The 20088-nt window shown below is 40.2% G+C and overlaps 1 protein-coding gene across 3 annotated transcripts in view; it reads right to left on the bottom strand.

Annotated features, from left to right (window-relative positions):
• CRACR2A (calcium release activated channel regulator 2A) overlaps nucleotides 1–20088 on the bottom strand; it is a 1193169-nt gene that overhangs the window by 244872 nt on the left and 928209 nt on the right. For all 3 annotated transcript variants that reach the window (XM_044087573.1, XM_044087571.1, XM_044087572.1), the window contains exon 13: nucleotides 12676–12991. In XM_044087573.1, the coding sequence (XP_043943508.1) occupies nucleotides 12676–12991 (316 nt within the window). The remainder of the gene's footprint in view (nucleotides 1–12675; nucleotides 12992–20088) is intronic.

Below are 20088 nucleotides of genomic sequence, written 5' to 3'. Positions count from 1 at the left end.
AGAAAAGCATCCCCAAAGCATTATACTGCCACCATCATGCCTCACCATGGGGATGATGTTCTTTTGGTGATGCGAAGTGTTGTTTTTGCACCAAACGTACCTTTTGGAATTGTGGCCAAAAAGTTGAGCCTTGGTCTCATCGTACCATAACACATCTTCCCATATGCTTTTGGAAGATGTGATGTATTGTTTTGCAAATTTTTGCTGGGCCTGGGTATTTTTCTGTGTAAGAAAAGGCTTCTGTCTTGCAAACCTACCCCATAGTCCGGACATATGGAAAATACGGGAGACTAGTACACAACCAGTACTTGCCAGAAATTCCTGCAGCTCCTTCAGTGTTGCTGTAGATCTCTTGGCAGCCTCCCTGACCAGTTTTCATCGTCTTTTCATATATGTTTGAGGGAAGTTCAGTTCTTTGCAATGTCACTGTTGTTCCATATTTTCTCCACTTTTTGATGACTGTCTTCACTGTGTTCCATGGCATACCCAATGCTGTGGAAATTTTTTTGTACCCTTCTCATGAGTGATACCTTTCAACAATAAGATCCCTTTGATGCCTTGTAAGCTCTCTGCAAACCGTGGCTTTTGCTGTAGCAGGCAACTGAGTAAATGTCAGCAAAATCCTACTAGGACAGCTGAACTTTATTTGGGATTAATCAGAGTCTTTTTAATTGATGGCAGGTGTATACCCAAGAAGACTGAATGTTGTAATTAAATCAAAAGGTGCTTCAACAAAGTATTAATTCAAGGGTGTGTAAACTTATACAATCTGCTTATTGTACTTTTTTTATTCTTTCATATTTTTCCCCTAACAGATATGTTTGTTTTTCAATTGAATTGTACAGATTATAGGTCACATTAAAGGTGGCAAACGTTTTGAAATTATTTATTGCGGTCTCATTTTTTTATATCACAAAAACCTGGCATTTTAACAGGGGTGTGTACACTTTTTATATCCGCTGTAGATATAGATTAGATAAGATATATCGATATCTAATCTGTATATATATATATATATATATATATAGAGAGAGAGAGAGAGAGAATAGGTATAACACAGATAAATAAGTGAGAGATAAATAAATTAATTTATGTACTTAACACAAAAAAATTACTTAAGTACCTACAGATCCATCCTTCACTTGTAGTAGCAAACATGATCTGGGGTAGCTCATTACTTACAAAAGGATTATGGGTAAGGGAAGGGGTGTGAGCACTGGAACCAAAGTCATAAATTACTCAGATTCAAAGACCCATAAGTTAAGGAATGGATGGGTCTTTGAAGATCAATACATTAAGGATTGGATGTGAAAGACAACAACGGGTTAGTCACATTCTACTAGGAACTGTACAGCAAATGAGATAACTTAACTTTTGCATTGCTCAGACAGTATTGCATGAGGTGATGTGTATGTAAAAATGATGTGTGTATATTTCACTAAACAGTATGGGGTGGGAGTTACATGCATAATGTATGTTGTGAATTGGACTACAGCTGTATTGGAGTATATAATAACTTTACCAGTGTGTTGGGAACTGAACAATAAAGACTGGGTGAGCAGCATGTCAGAGCTTACAGTGTATTGGAGACTGACAAGAAGTATGGAAAGGAGTTATTCAGTGCTTATTGCATGCCAAGGAATAAACACCAAGCAATGAGGCAGGACAAGGCATGTGGGTACTTATAAAACTGCTATATGAATTAGGGCAGTGCTGCTACAAAGAGACTGGCATGTAGGCTGTGGGCATATACACGTGTCTGTCCCAATTTGCATCTCAACTAATGCATCTGATTGCGATGCAAAGTGGTGGATTCTGCAGTCTTTCCAGGGTAATCTTGCACTGTATGCCTTTATGGTGACATATATTTTTAGTTGGTTTACTGTGAAATGGCAAAGTCCCACATGCAGTATGATATAATTTTTCATGAAGCCTCACAGCTCATGAACAAATCACTATTATATGTACAACATATATTACCATTCTTCACGAAGCCTCAGGGATCATTTGTATAAGTACTTTATCTATGAACGTTCATAAAAATTTGCAAAACATATTTGAAAGAATAATAGTTCACTGTCTTTTCACTAACATGATTACTGGCTTGAATAAAAAGCTGCAAGAATGATATGAAATATAAAGGGTAAATTTAGAAAAAGTATAAAATGCTGAAAAATAAGAAGTAGTACGTGTGCTGGAATAGCTTAATTAGATATTGGCATCCATGTGAAGGAGTATGTTATTGAGAAACAAAGTCTGTAAAAATAACTGTGCAGATGGCAGCTGGAAGGACATCAGCGAAGTAAAGAGATGTAACATCAAGCAAGATAAAGTTGGAACATCAAGTTTCAGATAGTGCTGGAACACCACGTTTCAGATAATGCAAGACTGAGTTTCCATGGATCATCAAACTACAAAGAACCAAGGACAAGGGAACAAAGGAAAACTGTTATACAAAGAAAAAACTGTTATACATCAGATTCTGAGAAAAAAATATTAGATTTTTGGTATAAATATGAGTGTGTATAAACAAGCTTTGGGAATTTGCCATAGACAGCTGACAGCATCTGTGTTGCATGCTTGTAGAGCCAAAAGGAAAATGTAATTTTAAAGATGCATATTAACTGAAACAGTTGTCTGTGTATTTATTGTACTTATTACAATACAGTAATAAGACTAGTTGGCCATAATAAATAGATATGTATGCATGTAAATACAAGTAACAGCAAGAAACTAAAAGAAGACGTCATGTAAGTTTTCAGTATTTATAGATTAGAAAGAATCGCTCAATTTTCGGTAATGGTCATAACAATATCAGTCACATGGGAGCTAGGAATTCCTGTATAAAATGATTTTATGTAAAACATCTATACATGTATTTAACAGTTTCATGACATTACCTCAACATGGTACAACATTGCACTACAAATGATCAGACACAAATGGCCAATCTTGAACAGTTGGAAAAAGAAAAAAAAACTTTATTTTTTAAGGGGAGCAAGCAATTCCTTGCATACCTTAATATATGCTGACTCTGAGACTGCACTACAGTGGGGTAAGGGCACATTTCCCAATCCCCACTGTTCTGCAATCTTAATCGGGAAAACTAAAAAAATTAATCAGCTGATTTGCAATGAGCTCAACTGGCTTTTCTCTTTGAAATAATAGCTAACAGAACAAAATAATCCAGCAAAACTAACCCCCATAAAGAGCAGATCTTTTTTTTTTTGAACTTTTCATGATCAACCACTTGGGTTCAGTCATTTGTAGTTCAAGATTGTGACATGGCAATGAACTGTCATACACCCACATTTAATGTACAACATCAGACAAGCCTAAGAAGAAAAATGGATTAGTGATGGAGAATTTAAAGAAATGGGAACTGAAGTTATGGATTATCTGCCAAGTGAAGGATTTAGTGTAGAAATTTTAACTGTGGTAATGTCACAGCATGATGGAACAATAAGTACTTAAATTAAGGAGAAGCCATGTGGAACAGTAGGCATCGATTAGTTGCCACAAGAAGGTACTCTGGAGCCTTCAGTAGGAAACCAGTACAAAAGGGATGGAGCAGGAAACTGTGGCACCTCTGATGCTGTCATTGTTGTGGAGTGATAGATCTGTGAGTTCCCATATGAAAGATCAATGGATGATGTAGGATGCACATTAAGAGGATATGTCACAGGAAGATGTTCTGGAACTTTCTTTGTAATGCCTACAGGAAATGGAGAAAAAGAATGCGCTCTTAATTTAGAAGGAAAAGATCTAAGGGAAGAGTTGCTCAATTTAATAGAGATAGACATATTAAGAGTGATGAAAGAAATAGATTATAAAAAGTCAATAAGACTCAAAATGTTAGAAGTCCGATAAAACAAATGAACACCGTAATCAAGACTATTAACAGAAATTCATATGATACAACAGACGTAAATGGGATATATTAATATATTACTGAGCAGCTAAACTAGTAACAGACAAAGTCTTACCACAAAAATACAGGGTAAGAAGGGAAACAAAGGAAAGAAATCAAATGCCATAGCCGAAGTAATGAATAAAGAAAAATATAACACAATTAAGAGAAGTGTCTATATTAGAAGAGTATAGAAGAGAGAACATATCAACAACAATACTGAGAAAGATAGACATAATAAAAGCAATGAGCAGTATTAGAACAGACCAGGATCTATCGTACACTACTACAAATAATAAACTGAAGGTATCCGCATATGCATAAGATATGCAAGTAAAGGAAAAGTACAAAATAAGCAATTCGTTGATGACCCCAAAAAGTTTTATAGACAATTGTGAAACAAAGCAAAAGGAATACACACACCACCAAAATAGAAGACATAGATACACTTTGGAGAAATATCTATGAAGACCCTGTGAAACATTGTGACACCCATGCACTGGCCCAGTAATCAAGGAGCCTCAATCCTCACTACTAACACCAGTGAGGGACGTGCACATTGGGAAGATGACAAGTACATACACAGCAAAGTACAATTTCCCTTAAGAGCACACAGAGATCACAGTCAGTCTGGGGCTGGTTTCTCTCCCTCTCTCCAGATCCCCAATAAGACTCCCTACTGGCACAGCTACAGGGTTAAGATTTCAGCCGAGTGGTCAAGCCAAAACCTCCAATACCCCTCTCTGTCCAACCACTGCTTCATGTCCATGCCCAGATAGCTGACACACACACACACACACACACACACACACACACACACACACACACACACACACACACACACACACACACACATACACACTCTTTGAGATTTCATTTATATACAAACACACAGTCACTCATGGGGAAGGCTGGCACAGGTTCACTAGCTATCCCCCCTTCTGCCCAGACTATATGGTAGAAATCACTGCCACCAACCACTCGTACTTATCAGCTACTAAAAGGCCTTTCCCAAAGGGTGACCAATTTTACTGGGTAATGTTACTATTATCCAAATATGTGGCTGAGACTTGAAGGCTATTGGAGTGGCATGTACAGTATCACAAAATACATATGCAAGTACACTAAGAACTTATATATCTCTATACAAAACCAGCCACAATTAAATGGTTTAAATATATTTAATAAAAAATAATAAAAGCACAAGATGATACTCCTTAACTCAACACAGTGACAGTACAGTTCAGAATCACAGTAAATACTTCAAAATAACATTGTCGGACAGTCTCACATAAAAACAGATAACATCTAACTAATCTTGCTATATTCCTATCTATCTCTAAGGGAAACAAAGTTCTAAATAACTTACAGAGCAAGGCAACTGCTGGTGAGAGGATGTTTACAGATCCAAGACAAGATACAAAATGCACCGACTTTCTCTCTGAGATAGTTCTTAAATTAATTATACAGATTACTGCTGAATCGTCTCAGATTACATCATTCTTGTCACCTCTGCCTAAGTTTCCCTGGCTAGCAGGAATTTAAATTTTAACATGTCTGTGTTAAAAATACTTATATCTCAGAAGCTGACAATTCTCTCTTAGAAGCTTGCCTGAAACTGAAAGTCATAAAACAATTACCTTGGAAACCTGTAATTACCTCTCTTTCAAGAAAACAGAAATAAGCTCCTAGCCTAGACATCTTGTCTCTTAGCTGAGATAAACTAATTTTATACCACATTGTAATACTCTCTACTTATCAATTTATTTTCTTAGAGTTTTGCAATTAACTCTGTATGTCCCAATTTTCACTATGAAACTATACATTTGCATTGACATATAGTTTATACACATTTCTGCTCTTTTCCAACAGGGAGCACTGTGGTTACAATATTGAAGCTCAGTACAGAACATATAGTTTTCTTACATTTTTAATGCAAGCATACAAATCATATTACTATTCACAAATGACATAGAATCATTTACAAAATGCTATCTAGCTGGACTGGCAGTGTCACATTTCTATATAAATCACATTAATATTTTCAAGTGACATATAATTATTTACAAAATTCCAGCTAGCTTGGCAGACAGCATCTCAGTTTATCACATTTCTCCCCCCAATGAGAACTCAAGCTGGTTTTACAAGTGACCCTTGGGAAGCATTGCTTGAGAGGATTGAGCCTATCTGGGAATACCTTACCACATTCCCTGTCTTGAGAGCCCATCTGCTTTGGCATTGCTAACCCTACTGTGGTGATACACTGTCATATCATATGCTTGCAACCATAGGCTCAACCTTAATAACTTGGCATTTTTCTTGCTGGCTCACTGTAACCATGTTAGGGGGATTGTGTTCTGTAACTACAGTGAATTTCCTTCCATACAAATAAGGCTGAAGTTTCTGCAGTGCCCACACTATGGATAGATATTCCTTTTCTACAGCTACATAGCATTCTTCCCTGGGTTGGAACCTATGACTGAGATAAACCAATGGGTGCTCTTCTCCCTCTGAAGAAATCTGGCTAAGTACAGCCCCCACCCCATGGTTCAAAGCATCCACCTGCACAACAAACTTTTTGCTGTAATCTGGAATGGCTAACACAGGGTTCCTCCCAAAGCTTTTTTTAAGCTTCTGGAATGCTTTCTCACATGCTGGGGTCCATAATACCTCATCTGGCCTGTTTTTCTTGTCAGGGTTGTAAGGAGAGCAGCTATGGTACTATAACTGGGAATGAACTTTCTGTAGTACTCTGCTGTCCCTAAGAATGCCCTCACCTGCTTATTGGTAACAAGTACAGGCCATGCCTGAATGGTTTCCACTTTGGCCAGTTCTGGCCTGATCTTACCATTCCCCATTCTATGTCCCAGGTAGGAGACCTCTACCATACCCACCTGACATTTGCTGGGCTTAATGATTAATCCTGCCCTCTGTAGTCTGACAGCACCTCCCTGATATGCTGAAGGTGCTCTTGCCAGGAATGGTTGTAGACAGCAGTATCATCTAAGTAAGCAAGGGCAATATCTTCTGCTCCTGCCCCCAATCTCCTGTAACACTGCTTGGATTTATCAAACCTGGGTAGGAGATAGCTGCTGGGACACTGATACCCCTTCCACTGAGGTGTCAGTCCAAGCCTCACTGAGGAGATCAGTCATCACCAGATCTCCCTCAGACTCCTCCTGCAATCCACTGCAAATACTCAAAACAAGGGCATCCCTATCATACTAAGGTCTCATCATGTTAACTTGGTAAAATGTGTGCCCCTGCCTCCTGCCTAGCAGTTTTACCATGTAGTTAACATCACTGACCTTCCTTACCACCTCGCAGGGTCCCTCCCAAGCTGCTTGCAGCTTGCTGTGTCTGACAGGAATGAGAACCATTACCTGCTGCCCTATAGCATAGTCTCTAGCTTGAGCATTCCTGTCATACTAGACCTTTTTTTGCTGTTGGGCTTCTGCCAGGTCCCCTTGGGCTAAGCCCATGAGTTCCCTGAATCCTGTCCTGTGGTTTAGGACATATGCCACAAAAGACCCCTTGTGTGATTTTATACTCCCCCTCCCACTCATCTCAAATTAAATCTAGAGGCCCTTTAACCCTATGCCCATGCAGCAACTCAAAGGGTGAAAAACATGTGGATTCCTGGGGAACCTTTCTGTAAGCAAACAACAGATGGGGCAAATATTTGTCCCACTCTCTCTTAAACTGGTCTGCAAATGCCTGTAGCATGGACTTGAGTGTAGAGTTTAACCTCTCAACAAGATCATTAGTCTGAGGATGGTTGGGGGTGGTCTTTAGGTGCTTCACATCACAGTACTTCCACAGACAAGTCAGAAGTCTGACATGAAATTGACACCTCTGTCAGTATTTCTTTTGGAAATCCTACTCTGCTGACAATTTCTAACAAAGCATTTGCCACCTTTTCCACCTCAGTGGAGGACAAAGCCACTGCATCAGGGTATCTTGTTGCATAATCTACTACCACTAGGATATGCTTTTTCCCTGTCAAACTTGGGGTACTCAGAGGCCCCACAATATCCATAGCTACCCTCTGAAATGGCTCTTCAATCACAGGCAAAGGCATCAAAGGAGTTTCACCTTGTCTCCTGTCTTGCCTACCTTTTGGCACTGCTCACAGATCCTGCAGTATCCTGTTACTTCAATGGAAATACCAGGCCAATAAAAGTTCTGCATAATACATCTCTTTGTATGTTTTATGCCCATATGACCTGCAAAGGGAATATCATGGGCTATGACTAGAAGTGCTAGGCAGTAGGGTCTGGGCACTACCAACTGCTGTATTCTCGCACACTCTAACCCTGAGCACTATCAACTGCTGTATTCTTGCACACTCTAACCCTCCCTCATGGGTCCACTCTCTACACAGTTATCCTTTGTCCCAGTATAGAGATTCCCCATTCCCTTGAGAATCAGGTGCCTCACTAGCTACCTCTTTCAGGCCTTGTAATGTAGGGTTTAAGAGCTGAGCCTGCCTCATCTCTCTCTTTGTAACCCTTCCCAGCTCCCCTAACACAGGAAGTTTGGTATCCTCTGACAGCAGTGCCTCACCGTCAGACTGGGTACTACTACTCACCTCTGGCCTTGCAATCACTCTGTCCAAAGGAACATCAGTACCAACAAGCAGTTGTGGCTCACCTTCAGTCTCACTGCTACAGGGTAGCTCCCTCTCTGAAGTAACCACTTCCCCAGTCCTGGCTGCAAGTGTGTGGTCTGTCTGGGTCTCCCCCAGGCTACCAGACCCACATGCTTGTCTCCAAGCCTGACGGTGTGCAACTGCATGAAGAGATGGTACTGCATTATCAAAATCATTCCCCATCAGGACATCTGCAGGTATATCCTCAAACACACCTACTTGCTGGCTTCATTTTCCTCCCTCCCAGTCAAGATTAACCCTAACCAAAGGTATTTGGAATGTGGTCTCTCCTAAATCCCTGACTAGTGTAGACTGCCCAGGCAAGTAATGCTCCCCTGTGACCATTGCAGGCTTCACAATGGTTATGTTAGAGGCTGCGTCTCTCTTAGCATTGGTCTCTTTGCCATTCAGTAAGATAGGATATAACCTATTGTGGTAGTTTGGTACCCTTGTTGTCTCAAGACAACCTACTGTTGCCGTTTTGTCATTTCCACTCACTGGCTCTCTCATCTTTTGTTCCCCACCTTGCCTCTGTAGACATCTATATGCTACATTGTCCCACTGGTTGCATTCAAAACATTTAACCTTAGGTCCTGGATGTGTACCTGGACTAGTGGCTTCCCCTTCTACTGAAAGATTCTGTTGGCGCAGTCTGGGTTGCCCACCATGGGTTCTCTTAGACCCATCAGCAGCACTGAGTGCCCTTTTTTGTGCAGTGATGCCCTGCTTGCTAGGTATAGATCTCCCTTCTTCTCCAACTCATCTGCAGCAGATCATTGTCTATCAGATAACAAGATTCTCATGTCCTCAGGCAAAGTGCTAAGGGCTTGCTCCCTCACCAAAAGGTCTGCCAGTGCTTCAAAAGTGGTGACCTGACATCCACTCATCCACCTATGAAAATAAGTGCTTAGTTCAGCAACATATTCACACACACATTAATCTGCCTTGCATCTATGCTCACAAAACTTTTTCCTATAAGCTTCAGGTGTTGGCTTAAAAATTTCTAGCAAACAATTCTTTACAACATTATAATTTAAAAAGTCATTATCAGACAGTTTGGATAGAATACTTACAGCTTTATCATGGATTAAGGGAGTCAGGAACTGTACCCAGAGCCCTTGGTCAACATCATACTGTTTACATACCCTCTCAAACATGTGAATGAAACTATCAAAATTATCCCCTTCTGTAAATTGTGGAAGAAATTTACTGACCTTTGTTGCTTCTGGGGTATGATTACTCCCTTCCCCATTACCTCCATGACTCTGGCGAAGAGTCAGCATCTCCTTTTCATGTTGCTTCTGCCTCTCCTTCTCCTCAGCTTCCAGGCATAGCAGTTTCTCATTCTCCACAACCTGCAGACTTCACAGTTTCTCATTTTCCTCAGTCTCTAGACACCTCATTCTCTCTGCTGCTTCTATTTCCAAGCACTTGGCCTCCAACTCAAGTCTCTATAGCTCCAGATGGATTTTTAAGTTGTCTGTACAAAGGTTGAGCTGTCCATTCTCTGAGTGTTGTACATCTCCATGGCCAGTCTGATCATCCTCCTGGTTGCTATTCTCAGATGCAGCTGTGACTAAAGCTGCAATCATGTCTGCTTTAATCAGGTTTCCATACACCAGTCCTTTAGCCTGGCACATCTCATCCAAATGGCTCCTCGTCAGCTTGCCATACTCCTCTGCTGACATGCTTGCCTGCTCTCCCTGACTAACTAAGCCAACAAAAGAAATAAAATAATTGTGATATGAACTCTGAATGTTCACTTCATGGCTGACTTGGAGTACAAAAACACCTTCAATGATCACTGTATACAAGCTACAGGAATTCAATATCCACACCACTACAAGCCAATTAATATGTGATGTGGCTATCTCACCACTATCAACCAATTAATATTTAATGTGGCTATCCCACCACTGCCAAACAATTAATATGTGACATCCGTGCACTGGCCCAGTAATCAAGAAACCTCAATCCTCACCACTAACACCAGTGAACAACGTGCACATTGAGAGGATGACAAGTACACACACAGTAAAGTACAATTTCCCTTAAGAGCACACAGAGATCACAGTCAGTCTGGGGCTGGTTTCTCGCCCTCTCTCCAGATACCCAATAAGACTCCCCACTGGCCAGCTATAGGGTTAAGATCTCAGCCAAGTGGTAAAGCCAAAACCTCCAGCACCTTCTCTGTCCAACCACTGCTTCGTGTCCCTGCCCAAGTAGCTGACACACACACTTTGAGATTTGGTTTATATACAAACACACAGACAATCCTGGGGAAGTCTGGCACAGGTTCACTAGCTACCCCCCCCTTCTGCCCAGACTATACACCAGAAATTACTGCCACCAACCACTCTTACTTATCAGCTACTAAAAGGCCCTTCCGAAAGGGTGACTAGTTCTAATGTGTAATGTTACTATTATCCAAATAGTAAATGTGAATGAGACTTGAAGGCTATTGGAGTGGCTTTTACAATATCACCAAATAGAAATGCAAGTGCTCTAAAAGCTTATATAGCTCTATACAAAACCAGCCACAATTAAAAGATTTAAATATATTTAATAATAAATAATAAAAGCACAAGACAATACTCAACTCAACACAGTGACAGTAGAGTTCAGAATCACAGGAAATACTTTAAAACAACATTGTAGGACAGTCTCACATAAAAACAGGAAACATCTAACTAATCTTGCTATATTCGTATTGATCTCTAAGAGAAACTAAGTTCTAAATAACTTACAGAACAAGCCAAGTGCTGGTGAGAGGATGTTTACAGATCCAAGACAAGATACAAAATGCACTGACTTTCTCTCTGACATAGTTCTTAAATTAATAATACACATTACTGCAGAATCATCTCAGATTACATCATTCTTGTCACCTCTGCCTAAGTTTGCCAGTTTAGCAGGAACTTAAATTTTAACACGTCTCTGTTAAAAATATGTATCTCTCAGAAGTTGACAATTCTCTCTTAGAAGCTTGCCTGAAACTGAAAGTCGTAAAATGTTCTCAACTTCCCAGAGATTCAGAATATTCAAAAGTGTGACTCATATTTTTGGTCTGTTCCTCAGAAAATGTGTGGTTTTCTGTCAGCAGATATTCGAGTTTACGACTATCCTTCAAAAAATCTTGCTAATGCAAAGCCTGTTTTTGTATTAACTTTCTTAAAACATCAGTTTTAAAATCTGTCCCTAATTTTGGACCTTTTTCTGCCCATTATTTTTGTTCTCTCCTGAATTCTTGTTTTAAGGCATTGAAAGGTATGGTTGCCAAGCAATTTGTATGACAGATGTTGTGACTTCATAACAAGAATTTTAAAAAAAGGCTGGTATATGCCTTCTCCATGGTAATTTGTTTCTGAATGCTTTTTGTGATTGTCAGGCTGTACTGTTTTGTACTATTGTCTCATGCTGGTGTTTCAAATGAGGCTTAGTGAGTACTGTTTAAAGTGGACTGCTGAACATAAAGTCAGTAGTAGCAGAATCCTGAAAGCATTTACCTGAGAGGTTTGAATTTCTGCCAGGAGCAAATCTTTTCTTCAGTAGCTTATTTTTTAAACTAAGTTGTCAAATACAATGTATGATAACTTTGTGAACTGCCAGTTAAAATAATGTACTACAGTCACTGTTACAACATGAGAGCCTGTCTGCAAGAAAACGAATACTTGTGATACAGAGTTTAGAACAACTTTGGGTAACAGATGAAAAATAAGCTTTTGGCTGGCAAAATTAGATCTAGAACCATTGACTAATTTGTGCCAAAGGACATCTGACCTTCTTTTAATCATAGTTTAACCTTTTGTCAAGCTAGTATATGAAGGTTTACTGAGGGCTGAGCATTGATCCAGCAATGAGCATATCCCTTACGTTTGGGCCACAAGCCTATGTTTTGTCATTCTCAGATAGTTTTAAGTAAAATCCTATCACTGGAGGATATTAACTATGCTTGGTGTCTGGAAACAACTCAAGAACTCATGATCTTATAAATTCAAATGCATGGGCACTTGCTTTTAGGTGTTTGATACCACAATATAATTATCTACAGGAGAATACACATTAAGATAAAAGTTTTGGTATAGGAAAGCATAAAAAAGACCTAAAAACTTACAATTGTCATGGTTTCCTTTCCCACGGGTTGTCCACGAGGTGATGGCGGAGTCTTATCAGGAGATACTGCACCATCTACTTCACTTTTATTTTCTTCCTTTTTCCCATGCTGCACTTCTGCATCCTCTTCAACTTCTTCCACATTATTCAAAGGAGAGTCACACTTTTTTAAGAGGAGCTGGGGTAAAGGGTCCTCTTCTATTGATATTATTCTCTGGAGGTGTTTCCTTTGGTTCAGTGCACTAGAATTTAGGCCATCTGAGTTCTTCCTCTTTGCATTGGTGAAAACATCCTCTTCCTCCTCCTCAGATGGCAGACTAATTGGGATTTAACAAAACAGAGAAGTCAAATAAACTTGTGATCATGAAAGGACAGCGCTAGAGAAATAGGCAGTGTCTCACCCAAGTTCTAATCCAAGCAGGTCAAATGACAGACACATGCAAACCAAGCATTAGAGTTACTAATGGCATAAATGTAAATTTATAAACAGGATGCTTTTAAAACTGTAAGTTTAGCAGGTAGAGCTTATTAGCGTTACATTTCTACCCTTTTATTCTGTCTGTTTATACTTCATGGAAACAACCAAAAGGGTCTACTCTACATCAGTGATGGGCTGGTGAGAGCACTTTTCCCATTTTTCCACAGAAGTGAACCAGTTTGGGGTCACATTAGCAGGGGAGTAGCCAGGATTTTCAGATTTGTATCCAAAGCTCCTAGCAATCCACACCCACATCAACACATTGTTCTCTGACGACTGTCTTAAACTGCTGACCAAGCCATACCCCCTTCACAATACAGGATGTTAATTACTTACATGATGAAGCAGCATGAAAATTTCATTCCAAACGTGCATTGGGTCTATATTACGTGATCGAATGATCACAATAGCAAACACTCTAAAGAGCGAAAATGCAGCACATCAAAGTGCTTTTTGTGGGATTGCGGTACAGTGAAGAACAGAATATTTGCCCTTTCCTCACTGTAGTGCGATCTCGGCGTTGGTATATATATTTAGTGAGGGGGGGGTGCAATCCCCACAATAATGGTTTCGATGTGCTGCATTTTCGTTCTTTAGAGCGGTCGCTATTGTGATCATTCGATCACGTAATATAGACCCCGTGCATCTTCCTTGGGTTGACAAACAAAATACTTTTACATTTTGATTTAGGCAGACTTCATCCCAGTAGGGCTGTTCCCAGATGCATAGTCATAATACTATTTTAATTTTGTGGCACAGCCCCCTACACATTTAACAAAAATTGTTTTCTTGACTGTGTTTTAGTAGCAGTGCTACTGTGTAACCAGCCATAGTAATGCACCGCAACAATGTAGCCAGTCACACAGAAGTCCAATAACAACACACACACACACACACACACACACACACACACACACACACACACACACACACACACACACACTCACACATATACACACACACACGCACACACACACACACACACACACACACACACCACAAATGCATACTGAGTAAACAGAAATACCAAGACATTATACAATTATTACCAAGTACCAATAAGCACCACAGAGGTCCACAAAGTAGCTTAAACGCTATGTCCACAAGCTCATACAATGTTATCCTACTTTTCTGCATACTTATCAATTAAGACAATTCAATTACCACACTAGTCATAGCCCCTATGTAAGCTAATGTAAGTGATCATGAATGCACTCATCTCATTTGGTTTTTGACTATGCTGGGCACAGGCATAAGTAGTGGATGGAGTCCATCTGCTAAGCCAGAATCAAAATTCCACCCTACAGAATACTTTACTGAAAAATTCTATGCATATGTAAATAGATGTATGGCTGCATCTGTCCCATTCTCAAGTAAATATAACATCAAATTAAAAAATAAACCTCTGTGGTAGAAATCTAATATAAACAGGCTGTATAATACAAGAAAAAAAATGATTCCATGTAAAAATAAAACAAACTAAGCCAAAACCACTCCTGCTAAACTAAACAAGGAACTCAGGATCCTGATGAAATCAACCAAAGCCAATTATGAGGCAGAAATAGCCACCCAGGCTAAAGAAAATCACAAAGTCTGGGCAGAGCTTATAGTAAATGATATCACCCCAAGGACATAGTCAATCTACTGGATGACAAATTCAGCTCAAATTTCACCCGTTCAATATTCTCAGATCAAATACCTGCATCTAATCTCCCAAGATTAAATCCCCCTCTAGTCTCCCAAGAACAAGTTTTGAAGTCACGATATAAGACCAAGCACACTACATTTATGTGGCCAGATAACATAAACATGCTGCCTAGTGATTAGCCTATAAACATGATTATTCAGACCCTCTATATAAGCTATTCAATACTAGCCTCAAAATAAGCTTTGTGCCAGATGAATAAAGAACAGCAACAGTCATTCCTCTGTACAATGTTAGAGGTTCAATGGACAGAGGTAATTATAGATACATAAGCCTGACCAGTTTCATCTAGGACAATGTGATGTCCTTCCACCAGTACATATCTACTGTTTTAAGGAAGCCCTTTTTCATTACACAATGTATATCTAAAGACAGTGTCCAGATCCAAGGACATAACTGTTCCACAGTACTCGGCACTGATTAGGCCACTCATGGAGTATAATGTCCCCTTCAAAATGTACCTGTCCAAACATTTCTCAGAAATGGATTGACCACAATGCTTTCTCACTAAAAAAAAAATCAAGGGTCTTAATCATAAAAACTATGCAGACTATCTGAAATCCTGATCTCTCTTCTTAGTGTCACACTGAGTATTCAGAGGTGACTTCTGCCTCACATATACAGCCTTAATAGACCTTGTTTTTTTAAACCCAATACACATTCACAAGTTCAATGGTGTCTTAAACACCTGCTCAATGGACCTAAATAATTTTTACAAAATTAAAAGAGTATGCTGGAGGGATACGTATTTATTACAGAGAATACCGCTTTTATTAAACCATCTTTCACTCCCCATAAACATACTCCCCATAAAGCAGAGTACTTCTCTTACTCTACACACTCCCCATAACGCAGAGTACTTATCTTACTCTACACACTCCCCATAAAGCAGAGTAATTCTCTTACTCTACACACTCCCCATAAAGCAGAGTACTTCTCTTACTCTACACACTCCCCATAAAGCAGAGTACTTCTCTTACTCTACACACTCCCCATAAAGCAGAGTACTTTTCTTACTCTACACACTCCCCATAAAGCAGAGTACTTCTCTTACTCTACACACTCCCCATAAAGCAGAGTACTTCTCTTACTCTACACACTCCCCATAAAGCAGAGTACTTCTCTTACTCTACACACTCCCTATAAAGCAGAGTACCTCTTACTACACACTCCCCATAAAGCAGAGTGCTTCTGGTACTCTACACACTCCCCATAAAGCAGAGTACTTCTCTTACTCTACACACTCCCCATAAAGCAGAGTACTTCTCTTACTCTACACACTCCCCATAAAGCAGAGTACTTCTCTTACACTACACACTCCCCATAAAGCAGAGTACTTCTCTTACTCTACACACTCCCCATAAAGCAGAGTACTTCTCTTACTCTACACACTCCCCATAAAGCAGAGTACTTCTCTTACTCTACACACTCCCCATAAAGCAGAGTACTTCTCTTACTCTACACACTCCCCATAAAGCAGAGTACTTCTCTTACTCTACACACTCCCCATAAAACAGAGTACTTCTCTTACTCTACAAACTCCCCATAAAGCAGAGTACTTCTCTTACTCTACACACTCCCCATAAAGCAGAGTACTTCTCTTACTCTACACACTCCCCATAAAGCAGAGTACTTCTCTTACTCTACACACTCCCCATATAGCAGAGTACTTCTCTTACTCTACACACTCCCCATAAAGCAGAGTACTTCTATTACTCTACACACTCCCCATAAAGCAGAGTACTTCTCTTACTCTACACACTCCCCATAAAGCAGAGTACTTCTCTTACTCTACACACTCCCCATAAAGCAGAGTACTTCTCTTACTCTACACACTCCCCATAAAGAAGAGCACTTCTCTTACTCTACACACTCTCCATAAAGCAGAGTACTTCTCTTACTCTGTTCAAATGTTCAGTGTTCAAATGCAAGTTGGATGAATGGATGGGTAACTGCAAATTTACCCTGATTTAGCACCACTGACCTTCATGAATAGTGAAAATATGTAAACATCCAAAAAGACATGCTTGTTCAAGCCATCCTCGGATATTAGTACTGCAAAATATAAGGGATAATAATTACCATGGAAATGGAAGACCAGGCTTCTTAGGATCCTCACAGATCAGTAGCCTAATAGGCACTTAGGAACCTTTGGTCATCATCTGTGCATTCAAGGCTCCAGAGAGCACCCCTGCATTACCAGGCTATAATTCATACCACACCTTTCAGCCACCTAACCTGGACCGAAACAGTACAGGTGGAGGCGTGTTCATATCTATTAAGGATATCAATACCTCCAGGCTAGCTGCACAGCATAATGCACCCAAGATTATCCAAGTGCAACTAACTCTGGGCAAGACAGCAATCCACATTGTAACTTGCTACAGATCCCCCATCATCCCCCAGGATTCCCACTCCTCATTTATTGATACACTGGAAAATATTAGGATACAACCCAACACCCTAACAATGGGTGATTTCAACCACCCCACCATTAACTGGGAAAACTACTCATGTACCAACTCTTTTGCTTAATGTTTTCTGGAATTCATAAATTCCAATGCCTTGGATCAACTTATCCACACCCCCACCAGGGGCAGCAATATCCTAGACCTGGTCATTACCAACATGGGCGACTGGTGTTCCAGACCAGAGGTCAATTCCTCATTGGTCAGATCCGACCACAAGCTAATCACCCTTGATATCCACATCCCGCCCCACCTCCCATTAGGGAAACTACCGTAAAAAAATTTCTCCAAAGCCAACTTCACGCTTCTTAAGACAGAAGTGGCAAAAGTCACAACACCCATGCAGATGGACAAAAGAGGTACAACTGCTGAATCCTACACAAATGCACTTTATAAGCACTTACACAAGTGCATGGATTGTGCTATCCCTAACAGAACCAAGATGCTATACTCCAAAAAAAAGGAAGCCAATCTGGTGTCCCCTGCCATAAACAAACTCTATAACAAAAGAAAGAAACTGTTGCAAAAAAGAGTAAAATCCCATGATTGGAGGAACTTCCTGGTCAACCTCAGTAAGAAGCTGAGATCCATCATAAAATCCTCCAAAGTTACTTATGAAAACAAAATCCCCACTGATTCTAAAGACAACCACAAAGCATTCTATAGCTATGTCAAGAATCTCAAAAGCAACACTCAAATCTGCTCTGAGTTAAAGCACAATGGCACTAAATATACAGAATCAACTGATATTGCCAACATCCTAGCAGATGGGTTCAGTGCTAACTTTATCCCTCTCTCACCCCTTAAAGGGCCCATCTCTATAACGGAAGAATATAAAGTTCGTGTAATCATAGCTGCACAGGTAAAAAACACACTTTCCAAAGCCAAGAACACAGCATTGATGGGACCTGACAACATCCCAGGCTGCATTCTACATGAACTACATTATGAACTGACACCCCAACCTAAACACCATGTTCAATCATAGCCTCACCTCAGGCTTTGTGCCCACTGAATGGCGCACAGTGACAGTTATCCCACTCCACAAAGCGGGAGCCACCACAGACCCCGGGAAGTACCACCCCATTAGCCTAACGAGCCTGGTCTGCAAGGCCATGGAACATATCCAAATGGAACTTATCCACATGGAACTTATAAACAAAGACATTGGTAATCTCCAAACTCTGGACCCCACCCAGTTAGGGTTTGTAAAAGGCAGATCATGTCTCCTAAACCCGATAGACTTCTTTGAAGCAGTCACCAAAGCTGTAGATGAGGGTAAGGTGGTTCACATAGCCTATCTAGATCTCGCCAAGGCTTCTGATGCCATCCCCCACTCTGGAATTATAGATAAACTCACTAAACTAGGTATAAATCCCTATGTCACAAGATAGGTTGCCAACTGGCTCACTGCCAGAACCCACACTGTGAAAGTAGCAGACTCCAAATCCGACTTCAGACCACTGACAAGTGGAGAACCACAGGGTTCAGTCCTGAGTCCTCTCCTGTTTGGTATCTACTTTTCTGAAGTACAGGCTAACACTGAAGGTCTTTGGCCAATGTAGTTCACAGATGACTGCAAACTAGGAGCCATAATCGAAACTCCTGACAATGTGGACATCCTACAAAAGGGCCTCACTGAGACAGATGTCTGGTGTCAAAGCCATGGCCTCAAGCTCAATGCCAAAAAGTGCATTGTCATCCCCTTTGGTAAAAACTCTTTACCCATGAGCTACCACATAGGTGGTAGTCTACTTAACACCGACAGTGTGATAAGAGACATTGGGACACAGGTGGATAGTAGTCTCTCCTTTGATAATCAAATCGTCACAGTAGTCAGGAAATCCTTCTACATGGCACACCTCTTCACAAACGGTTTCTCATCCAGGAAAAAAGAGATCATTGTTCCCCTCTACGCATCACTCATTAGACCCATTATAGAGTACAATGCCCCTTTTGTTATGTACCTCACAAGACATCTACAACAACTGGAAAGCCACAGAAATATCTCCAAAGAGGATTACCGGCCTCAAACAGATGCCTTACGCAGACAGTCTCAAAAAACCCCAGCTTTACTCCATCACATATCGCCTGCTCAGAGGCAATCTCTGCCTAACATACAAAGCTATGTCAAACCCAGAGCTGTTGGACATGCTCCACTTAAAGAAATCCCAATCCCTCCAAGCTACACATTCTAGGGCTTAAACCTTGTCACCACAATAAACAGAACATGCTGGAGGGATAGATTCCTGTCCCATACTCTGGAACAAACTACCTATCTATATCAAACAAAGCTCCTCATTAGCACTCTTCAAGAAAAATCTTGATGATTGGATGGGAAATAGGAAATTCACCCCGGGGATCGCCTCTGTGGCTCTGTTTCATGTTTATTTGTTTACATGCTGGCAAACAAGCAGTTATATGTTGTTTAATAGCTTACAATGGCAAGTATTTAAGCAAAGAAAATGTGAATGTAAGAAAAGTAAGAATGTACTCTATAATGGGTCTAATGAGTGATGAGTAGAGGGGACCAATGACCTCTTTTTTCCTGGATGAGAAACCGTTTGTGAAGAGGTGTGCCATGTAGAAGGATTTCCAGTTACATATCACATACTGTAGTCTAGCCTAATCACATTTTTTTTTGCTTAAATACTTGCCATTGCAAGCTGTTAAACAACATATAACTGCTTGTTTGCCAGCATGTAAAAAAATAAACATGAAACATTACAATTCTCATATATAAATAAATATATATATATATAT

The sequence above is a fragment of the Protopterus annectens genome, chromosome 11.part0 (genome assembly GCF_019279795.1).
Source record: "Protopterus annectens isolate FY-2018-M chromosome 11.part0, PAN1.0, whole genome shotgun sequence".
Classification (NCBI taxonomy): Eukaryota; Metazoa; Chordata; order Ceratodontiformes; family Protopteridae; genus Protopterus; species Protopterus annectens.
Note: the sequence above shows the minus strand (reverse complement) of the source record. Positions and strands in the feature narration are given on the sequence as shown.